This window comes from Triturus cristatus, chromosome 3_1, assembly GCF_964204655.1.
Source record: "Triturus cristatus chromosome 3_1, aTriCri1.1, whole genome shotgun sequence".
Classification (NCBI taxonomy): Eukaryota; Metazoa; Chordata; class Amphibia; order Caudata; family Salamandridae; genus Triturus; species Triturus cristatus.
This window is the reverse complement of record NC_140583.1, coordinates 790,484,278-790,503,273: the sequence shown is the minus strand read 5'-3', so window position 1 is coordinate 790,503,273 and position 18,996 is coordinate 790,484,278. Positions and strand designations below refer to the sequence as shown.

General features: G+C 45.7%; 1 protein-coding gene across 7 annotated transcripts in view; it reads left to right on the top strand.

Annotated features, from left to right (window-relative positions):
• Positions 1–18,996, top strand: part of RBM44 (RNA binding motif protein 44) — a 2,201,010-nt gene that overhangs the window by 475,308 nt on the left and 1,706,706 nt on the right. For all 7 annotated transcript variants that reach the window (XM_085645048.1, XM_085645052.1, XM_085645050.1 and 4 more), the window contains one exon: positions 8,378–8,438. In XM_085645048.1, coding sequence (XP_085501174.1) covers positions 8,378–8,438 — 61 coding nt within the window. The remainder of the gene's footprint in view (positions 1–8,377; positions 8,439–18,996) is intronic.

Genomic DNA, 18,996 nt, shown 5'->3' with positions numbered 1-18,996 from the left:
GGGAGACTGGACACAACACCTAAGCAGCAGACGTGTCTCCCCATCGACACCACACAGTTGGAAAACAAATGACTGAGGCTGGCATCAACTCGGTCACACTTGGAGCCTGACATTGCCGTTCATTTTAACCGTGTGACAATCTCTGGTGCTTGCGGGAATGTGATGAACATTAATGAACCGTCATACTCTGATCAGAGATGCGTGGCTCTTTAAAGAACTGGTGCAGAAATGTCATTAAATTCATATGCGGAGTCAAACTCTATCTATCAACACTGTTGGCTAAGCTAAACTATCTACCACATTAGACATGTTGATTGTTTACCAATAGATCAAGTTGTATTTAGAGTTTCAACAAGTGTTGTCCCACCAAAAGGTGCCTATAGATTTTTAGATTGCCTTTCGATCTAGCGTCTGCAGTTATTCAGCCCATGATGCAGTGTGTTTTGGGGTATCCTTCTAGTCACATATTTCATGGATTGGATTGGATGTACATTTGTAGAGCGCGAATTGCTGCCCGGAGGCGTCCAAGCGCTGAGAATGCCAGTCACCCGCCCAGCGGCCCAGGGGAGGAGAGAGGGGGGGTAGATTAGACTGGGTGAAATAAGGTTTTTAGATGGCATATTAGTGTTGGTAAAAGTCAGTTGGCGCATGGCACAGTATTAAAGCAAGTATGTGATAGAGACAGTTTTAGATTCTTTACCGTAGAATTTCCCCAGGTGCCAGTTTGGATCTGGAGATTTTTTTTCTTCAGCAGTACCCTGCCGTGTCGTTGGGTGGGTTTGGTCGGCTCCCCGTCTGTCATCATTATGGGCGCTGTATTGACGTCACAGGACCTACATAGAAGCCACCCTAGTGTGCGGAAGTCAGTTCTTGCTTTTTCCTCGCCAACCTAGCGCAGAACTGGAGAGAGCCACCCCTAGACAGTTTTGGCAAACTTTTTTCAATATTTTGTCAAGACACGGACCGGGATCGTCTTCTATTCCAACGCCGGAAGGGACTTTCGTCCCTGTATTCATTCCTGGCATACCTTATGGGCCAGAAGGTGAGGAAGAGTTCTTGAAGGGGCTGCTGGACCCTTTAACTGACCAGCTTGAGGAAACGGACTAGAGAATGGACTTGGGTGATGCCAGTGGTCTGGACACTCCCCCGGAAGTCGCCTGATTTCTCCCCCTACCGTGGCTATGGAGGAGGAAGCTTCCTTTACTGTGGTGGTGAGGGCAGCCAATGTCCACGGCCTCGAGCTCCCTATGGTGGCGGTCCGGACTAACCACCTGACAGAGGTGCTTCAGCCTGCGACTTCCTCTGCTGAACCTCTTTTGCCGTTTTAATGAAGCCCTCATGGACGTCCTTCTGGGCACTTGGTCCAAGCCCAGCACAAGGGCTCCTGTGGATAAGAAAATTGTCTTTCGTGGCTACAGAAAGGGCTCCCAGGCACATACTGTCCAGCCTAGCAACAAAGTCACGCAAACTGTCTAGCCTCTGCGTGGCCATGGATGTGGGGCCCAGCTTCCTTGCGGGTCAGGGAGCAGCGAGTGGGCAAGTCTACCCTTTACCTCCCTGCCGCAACCTCCAAACCTTCTTAGTCTGTCATTTCAGGTCCATCAATGGCCAGTTGGAGGCAGGATCCACCATCACCTCCTTCACTGGCAATCCATCACATCTGAGAGGTGGGTTCTGCAAATAGTCTGAAGGGGCTACTTCCTCCCCTTCGAGACTACCCCACCCGCTATTCCACCTTCTTACAATCGCATGACGGAGGATCATTTGCCACTTCTCCGTCAGGAAATATCGGCTCTCTTGGCCAAGCGAGCTATTTAGAGGTTCCCTATTCCAGCAGTAGGTTGTGGTTGTTATTCCAGCTACTTTACAGGAAACCCAAGAAAGCAAAGGCCTGCATCCTATCTTACACCTCCAGGGCCTTAGTTTCTTCTTCCGGAAGGAGAAGTTCAAAATGCTCACCCTAGCCCAAGTTCTGTCTGCACTTGACCCAGGAGACTGGCTGGTAGCGTTGGGCTTGCAGGATGCTTATTTTCATATCCCTGTCCTGCTGGCCCACATTCGTTACCTTTGGTTCACGGTGGACCACGAGCAGTTTCAATTCACTGTGCTCCCCTTTGGCCTTACGAGCGCCCCTTGGGTGTTCACAAAGGTAATGGCGTTGGTCGCACCTCATCTGTGCCTATCCGGGGTTCCAGTCTTCCCCTGGATTCCAGTTTTCCCTTATCTTGACGACTGGCTGTTGTAGGCGGGCTCGCCCCAGGCTGTCGTCTCCCACCTCCAGACTACGGTGGACCTCTTGCATTCTCTGGGGATCACCATCAACGTGCCGAAGTCACATCTGACTCCCTCTCAAATGCTCCCTTTCATCGGGGCAGTTCTGGTCACAGTGCAGTTTCGGGCCTATCCTCCCAAGCAGAAAATTTGGGATATTTGGGCCATGAAACCGATGTTTCAGCCTCTATCCTGGATTTCGGTGAGAATGACTGAGGATGCTGGGCCTCATGGCCTCCTGCATCCTGCTGGTGGATCATGCCAGATTAGGGCTCTGCAGTGGGACCTGAAGTTCCACTGGGGGCAGCATTGGGGGCCTTCCAGATCTCGGAGGGAACTAAGCACCAACTGCAGTGATGGCTCACGGACCAAGATTGGGTCCTAGGCAGATCCTTCTCCTATCCCCCAATCCGATCTGACAGTAGTGACTTCTAGATGGGGCAGCCACCTGGGAGAGGCGGATATCAGAGGCGTCTTTTCTCTGGCGGAGTCTGGTCTCCATATCAAACTTTTGGAGCTCTGGGCGATCAGACTGGCACTGAAAGCATTCCTTCCCTCTCAGGGGGAAAGTGGTGTCAGTGTTCACCGACAACACCACCGCCATATGGTACTCCAACAAACAGAGCTGGGTGGGTTTGTGTACCCTTTGTCAAGAGGCTCTCCGCCTCTGGACGTGTGGAACATCAGGACATGACCTTGGTGGTTTAACACCTGGCGGGCTCCCTGAATGCCAGGGCAGACTAACTCAGCTGTTGGTGCCTAGTCGATCACAAATGGCATCTCCATCCGGAGAAGGGGAGAGCCTTGGGTAGATCTGTTCACCTCTTTAGACAAGATGCAATGTCAGCAATTTTGAGCATTGGAGTTTCCAAGGCGGCATTTGCTCGGCAGCGCTTTTTGGCTCTTTGGGCTCCTGTATGCCTTTCCGCCTGTACCACTTTTGCCCAGAGTGCTCAAGAAGGTCAGGCGTGACCTTGCTAAAGTCATTCTTGTAGTGCCGGACTGTGCACTAAGAATCTGGTACCCGACATTCTGAGCATGGTCATCAATCCTCTGATCAGACGGCCCCTTCGGTAGGATCTTCTGTCGCTGCAGCAGGGGAGGGTTCTTCACCCGAACCTGTCCAGTCTCCACCTTCCTGCGTTGAGATTGAGCGGCGGCAGTTGACAGCTTTTGACCTTCTGCCTGAAGTCTGTGATGTTACCTTGGCAGCCAGGCGTCCCTCGACGAAAACGGTGTATGCCTCCTAGATGGATCAAATTTGTGGCATGGTGCACAGCAAAGGCATCCCCTTTCTCCTCTGATTTCAGAGGGTATCTTGGTTATACTTTCTTTGGCCCAGCGGGGTTCTGCCTTGGGCACTCTTCAAGGATATCTTGCAGCTATCTTTGATTTTCTTCAGCTGCCAGATCAGCCTTCTTTATTCAAATCTCCTATCGTTAACAGATTCCTTAAAGGCCTTACTCATCGGTTCCCTCCATCTCCTATTGTAATGCCCCAATGGGCTTTAAATCTGGTTCTTGCCTTTGTGTGTGCTCCCTTTGAGCCTCTTCATAACTGTCCCCTGCGGTTGCTGACTCTCAAAACTGCCTTTCTCTTGCAGGGTGAGCGAACTGCAGGCCTTATTGTTTAAGCCTCCTTTTCTGTCTATCCGGATAAACTGGTGCTTCGGACCAAGCCTTCATTCCTTCCTGATGTCGTCACACCTGTTCATGTGGGCTAATCTATCACTGTCCACTTTTTATCCACTCCCTCATCTCTCCAATTAGTAGGAGAGACTCCACCGTCTGGACCCAAAATGTGCATTCATCTTGATCGCACGAAAGACTTCTGGGTGGATGATCAACTCTTCATTGGCTATGTGGGTGCCAAGAAAGGTCCGGCTGTTCAAAAACTGACCATCTCCTGATGGGTTGTCATTTGCATCAAAATATGATGAAGAAAGACCCTCTTGTGGAACTGTGCTTATTCCACCTGAGCAACGTGGGCATACTTGCTCACTTTTACCAGGCACTATTGCCTGGACAGCCAAGTCCGGAGGGATGGGTACTTTGCCCGTTCAGTCCTCCAGGATTTTCTGGTATGATTTTGGTTTGCAGACCCTTCTCTGGGGATGGTATTGCTGGGGTATCTATTCTAAGGTAAGGAATCTACAACTGTCTGTCTGTATCAGTTTAACAAGTTACTTACCTTCAGTAGACATGTTAGTTGTAGATTCCTTACCGCCTCACCATCCTCCCCACTCTGCGAACTGATTTCTAGGAATAGGGACATCCCTAAAGCGCCCTAGTTTTGACGCACCAGTTGTCAGTGTCTTTCATGGGTCTGCGCTTCTGGTGTGGAAAGTTGTGTTAAGAACTGACTTCAGCACGCATGGGTGGCGTCTGTGTAGGTCCCGCAATGTCATCCCGGCGCCCACTACGCAGACGACTGACGCGGAGGCGACTGATGCCACCTAAAGACACGCAGGGGTACTGCTGATGAAAAAATCTCCAGATCCAGACTGACACCTGGGGGAAATTCTAAGGTAAGGAATCTACAACTAACCTATATCTCTTCAGATACATTGTTACTGAAGGCAAGTAATTTGTTCTTAAGGTGTTCTGAATGAGGCCTGTTAGACAGCTGCCCTAGTGAAGTGCAGGTTTGCTATAGTAGAAGTAGGCACACTGTCTCAGTTGAGAGAAGTAGACTAAAGCGTACATTAGTTGAAGATTAAGAATGCCTGAGACTAAGGAGCTGTTGCGTTTCTTTCTGGGAATGTTTGAATTCTATGGAAAATGTTTTCATCATTTCACTGATAAACTAGTGCCATGGTAAAGAGAACCTTATTTCGTGTCAGAATGCATTTATATACATAAAGAAGTACATAACCACCTGTGCTATCATCAAACCTTATGTAATCAATGATCGAACCATTATGATGTCTAATGCCAGCACCTATAGTCTCTGGACTTTACTAATGCAGAAAAGCGTGGTGGCAGTTGCTCATACATTCAAGGGGCAGAACGTTCCTACACTGCTATAGATGATTTAGCATGTTGGTGGGCAGTGAAACATTTTAACATGTGCATTTGGGACAATGAAGTTGAGTTGCTCAAAGGCACTAATCTAAGATTATATTTTTTACACCGTTGCAGGTAGCCGTAATGCACATTACAATTGGCTGTACTTTGTACAAGAGTTTACTATCACTTTGCGATATATTCTTGGAAGTTAGTGTCCATACAGACTTTTTTCTTGCTCTCCCTCCATGGAGTATGATGAGTCGTAGATTGTTTGGAGGAAAGAGTTTGAGAAAGAATGGAAAGTCAATAAGGATATGGATGAAGACATTTCTGTATTCTTTGACTGAGTGGGTGGCCAAGAAATAATGAGGAAGAGGGTTTTTTGAATACTTTCAAAATTGTATGACCAGATTTGATGATTGTAAAGTGATTGTTACAGCTGGTAAGTTGGGTTGCCCTGCTAAGTTTGAGGGTAAGAATAATGCAATTGCTAGAAGACTGTAGAGGCCTGCAAACAATGAAGAAACCGCGAGATCGGATTTCTGGTCTCCTGGCATGGTTAATGAAATGGTTTGTCAGGGACTGCATACAACGTCCATAGATTAACAAAACACATATAACTCGGGAGGCTATAAATGTCCTCGGAGATTGTAAGGCCAATGGCAAAAACTGGGGATAGATGTGTGGAAATCTTTTGTTGATAAAGGTGTCTGGAAAGTTTCATAAATTTGCGGTGACCAATTGTTAATCACATGACAAAGTAAATCATTAAGGAATTAATGGTTAAGGTTTTTTCCTTTTGAAAGGTTTTTTCAAAGGAATGCTCTTCCAAAGTTTAGTGGCAGCTATACTACCATCAACATCGAAGAGAGCTAGGTATGTGAATAGGAAATGTATCAATGGTAGTTTGGTGTGTGTCAGACTAGTTATGAGAGGAAACTTGGGTGAATCTAAATTTTTTATTGAAAGATAGTGAAATAAAATTGTTTTGGAAGGCAAGGAAGCGTGTAATACAAGCCTCTGTATGGTAAATTTTAATTTGTTGGAATGCTCAAACGAGACAAAGATAGTGATAGATTGCTGGAAAATATTTATTCTAGGAAACGTACTGTACCTAAAAATGCAAGGATTCTATTGTATATTGACTAGAATTTTGAAATAGGTTTCTCCATATATATTTAATATTTTTGGGGGGTGTGTGGGGACTGGGTGGAGATTTCATTCTTGCCTGCTCCTTTTCAGGAAAATTGGTATTGGCACATGTAACTAGAATGTAGGTTTGTAATATCAAGAGGAAGATCGACAGCGTCTGCTGGTCAAGGGAACTGTGGTGCATGTCTTGTGCACTTTATAAATATTTAACTACAGCTTGTCCTAGATCTTTGTTGTAGAAACCTAGGAGTATCCAGAGCCTTGCTTATCGAAGAAATAGGATAGTATCCTGAAAAAACGTCATCTTTTTAATGTGATGCTTCTTGTCTTGCCCATTAACGACCGGATTAAAAAATAAATAAGGAACACTAAAACCTTTTTTGTCAAACTGATTGTGCTTACAACCATTTTTACACTGAGAGATATCACCTTGGTGCACAAATGTAACCCATACTGCTGATGGATTAATCAATCATGCCCATTGAGTAGCAGTATGTGTGATACCAACGTGCAGTGGGCTTTTTTGTCTTAATTTGATGCCTGTTATTAATTTAATGAAAGGATTGTGCAGAATTTCAGAAGTACAGGTTTGCTCTGGTCTCTATTTGATATATAGACTTTGCCTTTGAACCTGCAGAGCGCTTCTCTGCCTGATTTGGTCACCACCGTGAGTGGCTTTTACTTATTCTTAGCTTATGAATTGCAATTATCATGTTCTGGAGAAGTCAGAGTTGCTTCCCTGCAATAGTTTTACAATATGAATTCCTGACTTGTGCCCAACATTAATAAATATCAGTTGCTGAAATTTGGAAAGTATATGTCAGTAATGCAAATTACACCTGCTGGGAGTCTTCTGAATTGGATATTTAAATTGACAGAAACCTGAATGTGAGGATAAGCATAAAGGTGAGCCTCTATAAAAGGTAAGTACTTTTAGATTTTTTGCCATGATGCTCTACTCTGTGACCAGTTTTAATATTAGTAATTTGCTTTAAACTCGCCCTTTGCCAAGTTTTGGCAGAGGATCAACCCTGCTTGAAAGGGCTAACGGTTAACGCTTAATTGGCTGCTGATGTGCACATAATTAATGTAGTACACTAATTTATCACATTATTTAAAAACCATTGTCACTACTTTAGATGTACAGTGCAGACAGTGATGTAAAGTGGTGCTTGCATACAAGGAGTTTTGTTGTATAATATACCTGACCATTACAAAAATGGGGTAACCCAAAAAGTCAAGGACCTGGGTGCAATGTAGTACAAAAAACAATGGTCCTAGACCTGAATTCAGAAATAGGCTATAAGTCCTTACTGAGTGTTATCATTTAAATGTTCTGGGCTATGCAGCATCAATTTGGACGGTGATTGACAACCGGTCCAGTGTTCAAGTCTTTTAAGTATTTTATGTCACAAATCTCTCGAATACTTTTTCTTTCCTTTCACTTTTTCATATTCCAACACCTCACTCTTTGCACGTTCCCCTTAGAGCAACCTTGATTGAAATTTGTCAAAAGTAAATTATAAAAATAATAAATGCTATAAGAATTTTTGATGCTGGTTGGTTGCATGTCTTGTTTTATATGACAAATGTTATATTGAGTATTTAGGGCTACCTGAATTGATGCTGCATAGCCCAGAACATTTAAATGATAACACTAAGTAAGGACTTGTAGCCTATTTCTGAATTCAGGTCTAGGACCATTGTTTTTTGTATAATGTACCTGGACTTCAAGTAAAATGGTTTGAAATACCAAGAATGTAGAACAATGTATGGTAATCTGTAAAGACAGATACTGCTTCTCAGTGTGTCTCTTATAGCCATTAAGAACTTTCAGACCTCTTAATGGAAGCCATGACATTTTTTGCTGGTTGGAACCTGCTTACATTATGCAGTTGATCGCAGAATGAAATTTAGTTTGAAATCAAATTTTCTTCTTCTTCTAGCTCTTGTGCAAGAAAACCGGTGCCATACCTGTAAAGAGCACAGAAGAGAAATCCTGAACAGGTAGTCTTTTGATTCTTGCAAATGTATTCCAGTGATTAGACCTGCAGTCACTTGTTTCTTCTCAAAGTATTCCCCTCCAGCCTGTGTTATACATTGCTTCTTTCAACGATTTCAGAGACTTGTCAAAATAATATAGGCTTTGTTTGTCAGCCAGTTTGTTGATTTTTCTTTAATGTATTGAAGCAATATATTTTCCACCTTTGTGTGTCCATGCAAAAGTAGAAAGAGTTGGACGAAGGTAGTTCTCCGCAGTTGAACAATTTTAAGATTCTTAGGTCTTGTGTACTAGACAACGAATGTGCTGTTTGTTGTTAGATGTATTTATTTATTTATTTTATGTAGCTTATAAAGCGCACAGCTACCCCCGGAGGGGTGTCCCGGCGCTAGAACCTGAGTCTTAGAGGGGAGAGAAGGAACAAACAGGGGAAGTGGCATGATAAATCAGAGTCTGGAAAAGAGCCAGGTTTTGAGTCTGGCCCGGAAGATAGATTCGGAAGGGCAGAATCTGAGATCGACTGGCAGGGAGTTCCATAGTTTTGCAGAAATGACACTGAATCCTCTGCCACCCATTCTAGATAGTCTAAAGCGGGGAGAGATCAGAAGGCGTAGGTCATTGGATCTCAGAGATCTGATGGACCGGGATATTGAAACTCGTTTTTTTAGGTAGGTTGGTCCGTGATCATTAATGGCTCGGTGAGTCAGAGTGAGGATCTTAAACTGAATACGGCTGGCCACAGGTAGCCAGTGCAGTTCCTTACGATATGTGGCAACTGACTGACGATAAGAAATATTGCCAATCAGCCTCGCCGCCGCATTCTGGACAATCTGCAGCCGGTCAATCAGGTATTGGGGAGCTCCGGCATAGAGGCTATTAGCATAGTCCAGGTGGGACGTGATGAGAGCGTGGGTAACTGTCCGGCGGGAATCCAAAGGGAGGTAGGGGAGGATTTTCCCGATCATGCGTAGCTTCAGGAAGCAGGCAGAGGTCACTTTTTGAATCTGAGTCTTACATGATAGGGAGTCATTGAAATGGAAGCCCAGGTTACGGGCCGAATGGACGGGAGAGGGAGCGGGAACGAGTGCCGTGGGCCACCACCAGGAGGAGGGGATGGAATTTTTCTGGTTAAAAAACAGCACCTCTGTTTTGTCTGTGTTGAGTCTTAGATGGTTTTCAGACATCCAATCACTGATGTTGTTAAGGCACCGGCGGAAGTTAGAGAACGCGGAGTCAGAGTGGCCTCTAAAGGAGAACACTAGCTGAGTATCATCAGCATAAGAGACCACCCTGACTCCGTAGGACTCCACCACGCCGGCCAGTGGGGCAAGATATATGTTGAAAAACAGAGGGCTGAGGGCCGAGCCCTGTGGCACACCGCAAGATAAGGGTTTTTCCTCCGATCTGAAAGGTCGCAACAGCACCCTTTGACTTCTTCCAGAGAGGAAGGACTCGATCCAACTGATGGCAGTGCCGCCAATGCCCATATGCCGTAGTCGGTCAAGGAGGATGGAGTGGGATACCGTATCGAATGCCGCGGACAGGTCGAGGAGGACCAACATGGCCTCCTCGCCTCTGTCCACGCACTCCCGAATGGTCTCCGAGACCTCCAGCAGAGCCGTCTCCGTACTGTATCCCGCCCGAAATCCAGATTGCGAGTCGTGCAGTAGTAAGTTGTTCTCCAAGTACTCCGAGAGTTGCAGCTGCACGGCTTTTTCCAAAACCTTAGCAGGTTTGGGGAGGAGGGAAATAGGGCGGTAGTTGGAGAAAACAGTGGGATCGGCATCTGCCTTTTTTTGGCAGGTAATGGAGGGGATTCAAGTGTGTCCGTTACTTACCATTGGTTAGTTTCATTCATACTTTCATTTGCATGCTTATTTGTTAGCTTGTGTGGCTTTTACTCTCTCTTTGTGCGTCTGTCCCTCTCCTGAAGTATGGTGCATTCCTTATGTTCTTCCACATTTTTCAAACACTACTTTTTTCGCTTTTTTTTCATAGTTAGTGTTGTGTGTTTCTCACATGGCCCATTGTAGTTTTCCCTTTGTCCTAATTGTGCACATTGTATGCCACATTTCTTTTGCACACGTTATACATAGCACGCTTGCCTTTGTGCCATATATTTTCACACAGAACCAGCACATGTTTTCGTGTTTTTGTTCTTTTCCTGGATTTTAGTCTAGGCACCATGGACAAGGCGAAACAGCAATAACCCTTGTTATTTTCTCCGGTCAGACACTAGCACCTTGACGCAAGAGAATGCAGTTGCTGTTCGTGAGCACTGATTCACCATACCACCTCAGTATCTATGAGCCAGAGTCTGACTAGCTAAAGTGCCTCACTTGCCCTCCTAACCTATCCAGAGAAACAAGTGAGTTGGCACCCGAGAACACATCACTCGACCCTCTCGGGGATCACGATAACAGACACACCCTTTCTCTCTCTCCCTTGTACTCGTCCATAATAAGATAAATAAGAAACACAAGGGAATCTTATAATTATTTAAACTATTGTGCTCTAAGGTGCAGTATTTACGCCACGATTAGACAACAAATGCATATAAAAATATCATTAGCATGGTTAACAAGCAATATACCATAAAATGCCCTGTCATGTTATAAGACAGATTCGCCTATCTCCCCCCCCCCCCCCCCCCCCTTCTCTACTGAAGCTAAATGACTATATATCAAAGATCTCTTGGATTAGTCGTGGACCCTGTACCTTAGCATATATAGGTGAATGTTCAACATCCCAGCTGACGCAGTAGTTTGGCATCAGGACCTTCGCTCCTTGTGTTTTTTCAGAACCCCTGTCCTCCGTTATGACAAGACGTGTGGTTACAAAGATCAGCTGCATTCTCTTGTTATGTCTAGGTGCTAGTGTCTGACCAGAGAAAAACTAGTTGCATTGTTTGACCTTGTCGAGGGTGCCCAGACTGAATCCCAGGAAAAGAGCAAAAAATGTGCAGGTTCTAAGTGAAAATATAATATGGCACAAAAGAAAGCATGCTATGTAGTGATGTGTGCAAAAGAAATGCAGCCTATAACGTGCAAGATTAGGTAACCTAGAAGACATAACATGAGACCTGCAAGAAAAACACAACATTAATGTTTCCAGCTGTCTCCCTTTTTGTACTTCTCCCCTCTGCTGAGCTAGTATTCCTCTTTGTCTGCCCATGTGCTTTTTCCGGCCCTGCCCCATGATGAACTTGTGTGCTTCTTCCCAGTATTTCTTTCTCACCCATGTGCTTATCACCCAGCTTGGCTGCTATCTAGTCCTTCAGCTTTCTCCCATCTGTGTTCCTCCCCCGCGCTCAATCGGGAAATTGTAAGCATGCTACTCACCGATGAGTGTCTCAAGGAGCTGTGGCGGGGGTGGACGGTTCTACAGGGGGATTTTGCAGTTCCGTTCAGTCGAAGAGCCAAGTCTTGAGAGCCTTCCTGACGGTGTTCCGGGAGTGGGCACGTCTGATGTCGATCGGTAGCTTGTTCCAGGCCTTGGCCTACGATGTAAGAGAAGGCTCTTCACCCTGATTTGGCTTTGTGTATGCGTGGGGTTTCGGCGAGTATGAGGTTGGCAGATCTGATGTTTCTTTTGGGTACGTGGAATTTGATTCTATTGTTGAGGTATTGGGGTCCGGTGTTGTGGAGGCATTTGTAGGCGTGAGTGAGTATCTTGAAAGTGACTCTTCTCGATGGGAAGCCAGTGGAGATTCTGTAGGTGTTGGCTGATGTGCTCGTGTCGAGGGATGCCGAGGACGAGTCTGGCGCCGTTCTGTATCGTGTGGAGCAGAGACTTATTTATGCCGGCGTAGAGGACGTTTCCGCAGTAAAGTCTGCTGGTTGAGTGCATGGGTGACTGTATTCCTTGACTCGGTGGTGGGGGGGAGGGGGGGGGAGAGGCAGGTGTGAGGGAGCTACAATTGAAAGTCTTGCGGAGGATGCAGAGGGTGTTGAAGCAGCTGGAATATATATACACACACACCCCACGTTTTCACCTGAACTGCCGATCTCTGGGCAGGCGCTGTCCGTGCATGAGGGTGAGACTTGTGTATGTTTCACAACTATGAACACCTGGCAGACCGATCATATCTGCCATTGGTGGACTGTTTGAAAACACCTCTCGACACCTCTCGATTCATTGACTTTTTTCTCCAGCCTTTTGTATGTGACTTACCCTCTTATATTAAGGATACAGGCGATTTCTTGTCTAAAATGTATGATGTGAAATGGCATGACAATTATGTATTCATGACTATGGATGTATGCTCGTTATACACAAGCATTAGACATAGGGACGGTTTACATGCACTAGAGTACTACCTAAACAAAAGACCCATACACCTACACAGACACACCTCTATGCTGCTACAAATGGCCGAGTGGTGCCTGGAGAACAATGTCTTTATATTTGACAAATTATCTTACAGACAATTACAGGGCACAGCCATGGGTACTTGCTTCGCCCCCAGCTATGCTAATTTGCATATGGGCTGGTGGGAGGAGCAAGTACTCATGTTAACACACAGTCTGGAAATGAAAGAAAATGTAGTCATCTATGTCAGGTACATAGACGACATTTTTGTCTTATGGCAAGGTACACAGGAAAGTGCAGTAAAGTTTGCACAAGACTTAAACAACAACACTCTCAACCTCTCGTTTACAAGCCATACCAGTAAGGAATGTATACAATTTCTGGACATAGAATTGTAATAGAATTGTATGTAGACCAAGACAAAATCCAAACGAGAACATATAGGAAACCTACAGCAGGCAATGCGATCCTGCACGCTAATAGTTTCCATTCTGACAGTGTCAAAAAGGGCATCCCCTATGCAGAATGCTTAAGAATGAAGCGTAACTGCAGCACGGAAGAGAGTTTAAATAAATCCACCAATGATCTCTTCAATAGACTGCAGAGCAGGGGATACGAAACAAAAATCCTTAACAATGCCAGAACTAGAAGTGAGAAAACCACCAGAGAAGAACTCTTATTTGCTAAGACAAATAAAAACCAGGCCAAGCATGAATTCGCCAAAATAGATACGCCTAGATTGATTACAGGGTTCAATGCGTACCACACTTCCCTGCGAAAAATCCTGTACAAACATTGGAACAACATAAGGAATGACTCCATTATAGGACCAACATGCGCCAAAATCCCTTTAATCAGTTTCAGACGTGCCAAATCTATGCGTCAGGAACTAGTGCGCAATGCACCTATTATCACTAAAAAACCTAATTGGTTCCAAACACCTAAGGGGTTTACCAAATGCAGTAAATGCAAAGCATGTAAGCATGGAAAAAATACCAAATTGGTCCACATGCCTTTCAGAAATACACCATTTGAAATAAGAGGGAGTTTCAACTGCAAAACCGACTTTGCCGTGTATGTCCTACAATGCACCTGTGGTAAAAACTATGTAGGAAGCACCATTCACCCAGCACACGTCCGTATCCTGCAACACCTGAGAGCCATCGTGCATAATGACCAAACATATCCTGTTGCCAGACACATAAACTCACACCATGCAGGTAGATCTCAAGAGCTTTCCTATTTTGTCATTGACAATGTTCCCAAAAATCCAAGGGGAGGAAACAGGCAATTGGCACTCAGGAGACTGGAGTCAAGGTACATCATTCTCCTTAATTCCAAAATCCCACATGGGATGAATGCTGATGAAGCTCTCGGTGTCCATTTGTAACAATTAACACACTCTCCGTTCTCACTGATCCATTCCTCCGAGCGTTCAGTTCTCGCACGCTCCATTACCTTATCGTTGGCACACCCATAGTTTTTACTTTTCTTCTCTACTGTGATTACCTGCCCAAAATACAACTAAACTTTCACTAACCACGCCACAGTGGGTTTGAATGGTCAGTTCCCTGCCCACTTGGGCTTTACCCGTATCCTGGCAAAATAGTACTCTACTTACATTTCTGCACCAGTCCAGTCATTTATATTTTTTCAGCACTCTTATGGTACGAAACCATAAAGCTCACACCCCCCCCCTGTGCTCACTATTTCAGTGTGTTAACTATATTTTCTTTTCTTGGGCGTATTCACATTTGAGGTGTACACAGGTAACCAACACATTGCAAAAAACTTAGTGTGAAGCTTATTATCCAGTATTGTTTCAATTTCTTTTTTGCTACTATTGTGTGACAATATAACCATAGTACAGCTTTTTATTTTTTACGTTATCTATTTGAATTTTGCGTAGATAGCAAATGTAAGTCTGTTTTCTAGTTGCTATAACAACTAAACCTAACTGGATTTCCACTATGTCTATTACTTTCTGCTGTTGGTTACCATGACAACCGTTAGAGAATGTGAAAGCTTACGACTATTTAATCATGCTAATGTATTTAAAACTGGATGCAGTGAACAAGGCGGTTGTTTCCGCCGAAACGCGTCTGTGCCTAACGTTGGAATAAACCTTTTCTTTGCTGAATTACTCACGGAGTCTGTTCCTTTTTCTGGGACGCTGTCAGACTGGTATTATTTATATATGTATATATATATCTACTGGCGGTCACTAGTAGATAGTTCTAGTTAGAACCTAGTTTCCGTAGGAAAATAATTTTTTGATGTGCTAAGAACTTTGGCCTCGTTTGACGAATCTAGACGAAATTTTCCAAAAAGTTCCTCTTTTCAGATCAGTTCCTATTCTGAAAGTTTGGGGGTGATTGATCAAGAAGGGGGGGGGGGGCTGAGAAATAAGAGGGGTCCCAAAACGTGTTTTCTCCATGCAATTTCCATAGGAAAGTTTAGACAAGGTTACAGGTCAAACTGCTGAACGGAATTACGCAAAATTTCGCAGGGAGAAAGGTCTTGGTCCAGAAAGCATGCTTTTGCTTAAATGGTGTAAATCCGTTCAGTAGTTTTTGAGAAATATCAAATTTTACAGATTTAGATATTTGAGAATTGTGACATCTGATTGGCTGAGGTGTTACGAGCACGAGTGTGCGGCTCATTGGCTACGAACTGTTGAAACTAGGAAGTGTTGGCAGCCATTTTGTGACTCAGTTGAAAGGCGTAGGGGGGAAAAAGAGAATAAGTGTATAAGAGGGTATAGTAGGAAAACTGTGGACTTAGTTTAAGCAGTCTGTATGGTGCAGAGACAGGGAGTTTGAATGTTGCGTAGGCCGTGGAAATCACGGTGCGTGGTATTGTGGGAAGGTTGCGTAGGCTCTGGAAATCCTGTCTGGGAAAACAATGCGGCGTAGTGCGGCAAGCAGTGTGTAGGGTGCACACACAGGTAGTGTGAATGTTGCGTAGGTCGTGGCAATCACGTCCGCAAAACAACGATGCGCGGTATTGCTGCAATGTTCAGTAGGCTGGGGAAATCATATCGGGAAAACAATGCGCCATATTGTGGCTTTCCTTTAATATAATGCGCAGTAATGTTTACTTCTAATGTGGCGTTCACTTTTATCATGGATGGTGTCTCTTTGTTAGAGGAAATATAATAGTTCGAGGCAAATGAGCTGCAGATCACACACTGAGGATAAGATCGCCATCTGGTGTTGGGCTCGGATGATTGCAGGTTGTTGTTGTCTTCGGAAGAAGTCTTTGGTCACGAGATTGGTGACTCCTCCTCTGGACAACAGTGCGCATGGGCATCCACTCCATCCTCATTGTTTTTTTCCGCCATTGGTTCGGATGTACTTTTTTCCGCTCCAGCAGAAAACTTATTACAATCACTACAACTCTCTAAATTAGAATACTCGCCGTCAAACTCGATATCGGACCGACTCCGGACGCGGCTGATGGAAAGGACACCTTTTAAAAAATGCCCCCAATGTGGAGCAAAGTTCCCTCATAGCGATCACCACGAGGTCTGTAATTTGTGCCTTTCATCAGACCACAACGAATCCAGTTGTCCAGCCTGCGCCGCCTTCCGTTCGAAGAAAACCATCCGGGACCGAAGAGCTCGACGCCATATCATGGCCAAGCCGATTCCGGAACCAGAAGACATCTTTGCACAGGATGTCCCTGAAGATGATTCCGAAGATCTCCAGATCGTGTCAGAGGCCGACGATTCTGATCCGGGGCAGCCTGTGAGTACCAGCCCCCCTACCCCAACACCACCCAAAAAGACATTGGTCAAGACTCTGCCACCTGGGCCCAGTCGCGATCCAAAAACATCTTCAGAAGCCCCGCCCTCGGGCCCGGCTCCGAAGAAAAGTAAGCCTGCAGGTGGCTCGGGCTCGAGCAAACCTCATGTCCTTGTGCCTATAATACCTTCGGCACCGAAGCAGGCTCCGAGACCCAAATCTCCATTCGCCCCGAAACGTCACTCGACGCCGACATCTCCACCGGCACCGAAACGTTCTTCGATGCCGAGGTCTCCACCGACACACGAAAGGTTCGTCGGCACCGAAAATTCCACCAGAACCGAGAAGTTCATTGCCACCAAAAACATCCTCGGTGCCGAAACAAGTCCATAAGGCACACAGATCGAGATCGGAACCGAAAAAATCGGCACCAACGCCACCCTCTGACAGTGAGGAACTCTTTCGGCCTGATCCAAAACAAAAAAGGATTTACATAAATCCCAAAACTGGACATGTCACAGCGGTGCCCTACAAAAAGAGGAAGCTGGACCCAACACCTCCTCCAGCACCTCCACGGAGGAAGGACTGTGCCACTTCACCCTTACGCCCTTTCTCTCCTACATTACCTCCTATCCCATCCCCCCCACCGCCTGCGCCTCTACCATCTCCTTCTCACACACCACCTCCACAGGATGATGATGATGATTTAGGGGGAGGGGGAGAACCAGATTTTTTCACTTATCCCACTGATCCCTTTACACTCCCGGACACAGCTCCAGTAGATGACTGGTCTTACCCTATGCCTGATATGCCCGACCCCACTCCATACCCCTCGAAACCCTCCCCTCCTGATGACCATTTAGGGTTCGGGCAGCTTATAAACAGAGCAGCCTCGTTTCATGGTGTCATCATGCACACCGACACTCCTGAAGAGGATTTTCTGCTTGACACCTTTGAGCAATCGCAGAAAACAGTTCACATTCTACCCATGATTAAGGGAGTGATAAAGCATGCCAATGAGGTCTTTAAAGACCCTGTCAGAGCCAGGGTCCTCAACCCCAGAATAGAAAAAAAAATATAGACCGGCGCCTCAAGATCCTGCGTACATCAAGGCGCAACTCCCCCTAGACTCACTGGTCGTGTCAACTGCCAGAAAACTGGTGAACTCCCAAACAACCGGAGACACGCCGCCTCAAGACAAAGAGTCTAAACTCCTAGAGGCTTCCGGCAAAAGGGTTGCCGCACAAGCTGCCAACCACTGGCGCATTGCAAATACACAAGCCCTGTTGGCTCGTTATGATAGAGCCCATTATGACCAATTAGAGGATCTCTTACAACACCGGCCTGAACCGTTCAAAACGCAGGCTACTGACCTCATTCAAGAGGGCAAACTAATATCCAATGCCTCCATTAAATGTGCATTAGACGCAGCGGACACCGCCTCTAGGGCAGTTAACACAGGCGTTTTGCTTAGACGCCACGCATGGCTGCGCATTTCCGGCTTCAAGCCGGAAGTCCAAACCACCATTCTTGCTCAACCCTTTAATCAGAAGCAACTATTCGGCCCTGCAGTAGACACTGCCCTTGAAAAAATGAAGGATAATGAGACTGCCAAATCTATGGGAGCATTGCAGTCTACTCAACCCAGAGGCTCCTTTTGTCGCTCCTTTTATAGAGGGGGTTCCAAAAATGTCGGAACAGACAACTCTTCAACCTTCAAAGCATCAGGTCAAACTTCCCCTAACAAAGGATATTTTAGAGGAGTTTATCGGGGAAACAATACTTAAGGCCGAGGACGGGGCAACAACAACACCCGCACCTCTACGGCCACCAAACAGTGACTCGCCACTACTCCCCCCCGGACCATTCCACTCCGGTTGGGGGAAGACTTCAACAGTTCCTACCTGTCTGGAATACCACCACTACAGACAGATGGGTAAGAGAAATTATCCAATCTGGCTACTGCCTCGAACTCATAAGCCCACCCCCAAACATACCACCCAGACACCGTCCCATGTCATCTCACCACCTCATGCTCCTCAAACAAGAAATACAGTCTTTGCTTCAAAAACATGCAATAGAACCCATTCCGCTACACCAGCAAGGCACGGGAGTATATTCCCTATACTTCCTCATTCCCAAAAAGGACAAAACCTTAAGACCCATACTGGACCTCAGACAACTGAACCAGTACATACAATCGGATCACTTCCACATGATCACTCTACAACAGGTCCTTCCATTACGTCAACAAGGAGACTTCCTTGCCACCTTAGACCTCAAGGACGCATATTTTCACATCCCTATGCATCCCTCTCACAGGAAGTATCTACGATTCGTGGTAGACGGTCAACACTATCAGTTAACAGTTCTCCCATTCGGAGTAACAACTGCGCCCAGGGTGTTCACCAAATGCTTGGCAGTTGTGGCAGCATACCTCAGGAGACAAGAAATCCATGTCTTCTCCTATCTGGACGATTGGCTCATAAAAGCCAACACTCTAGAC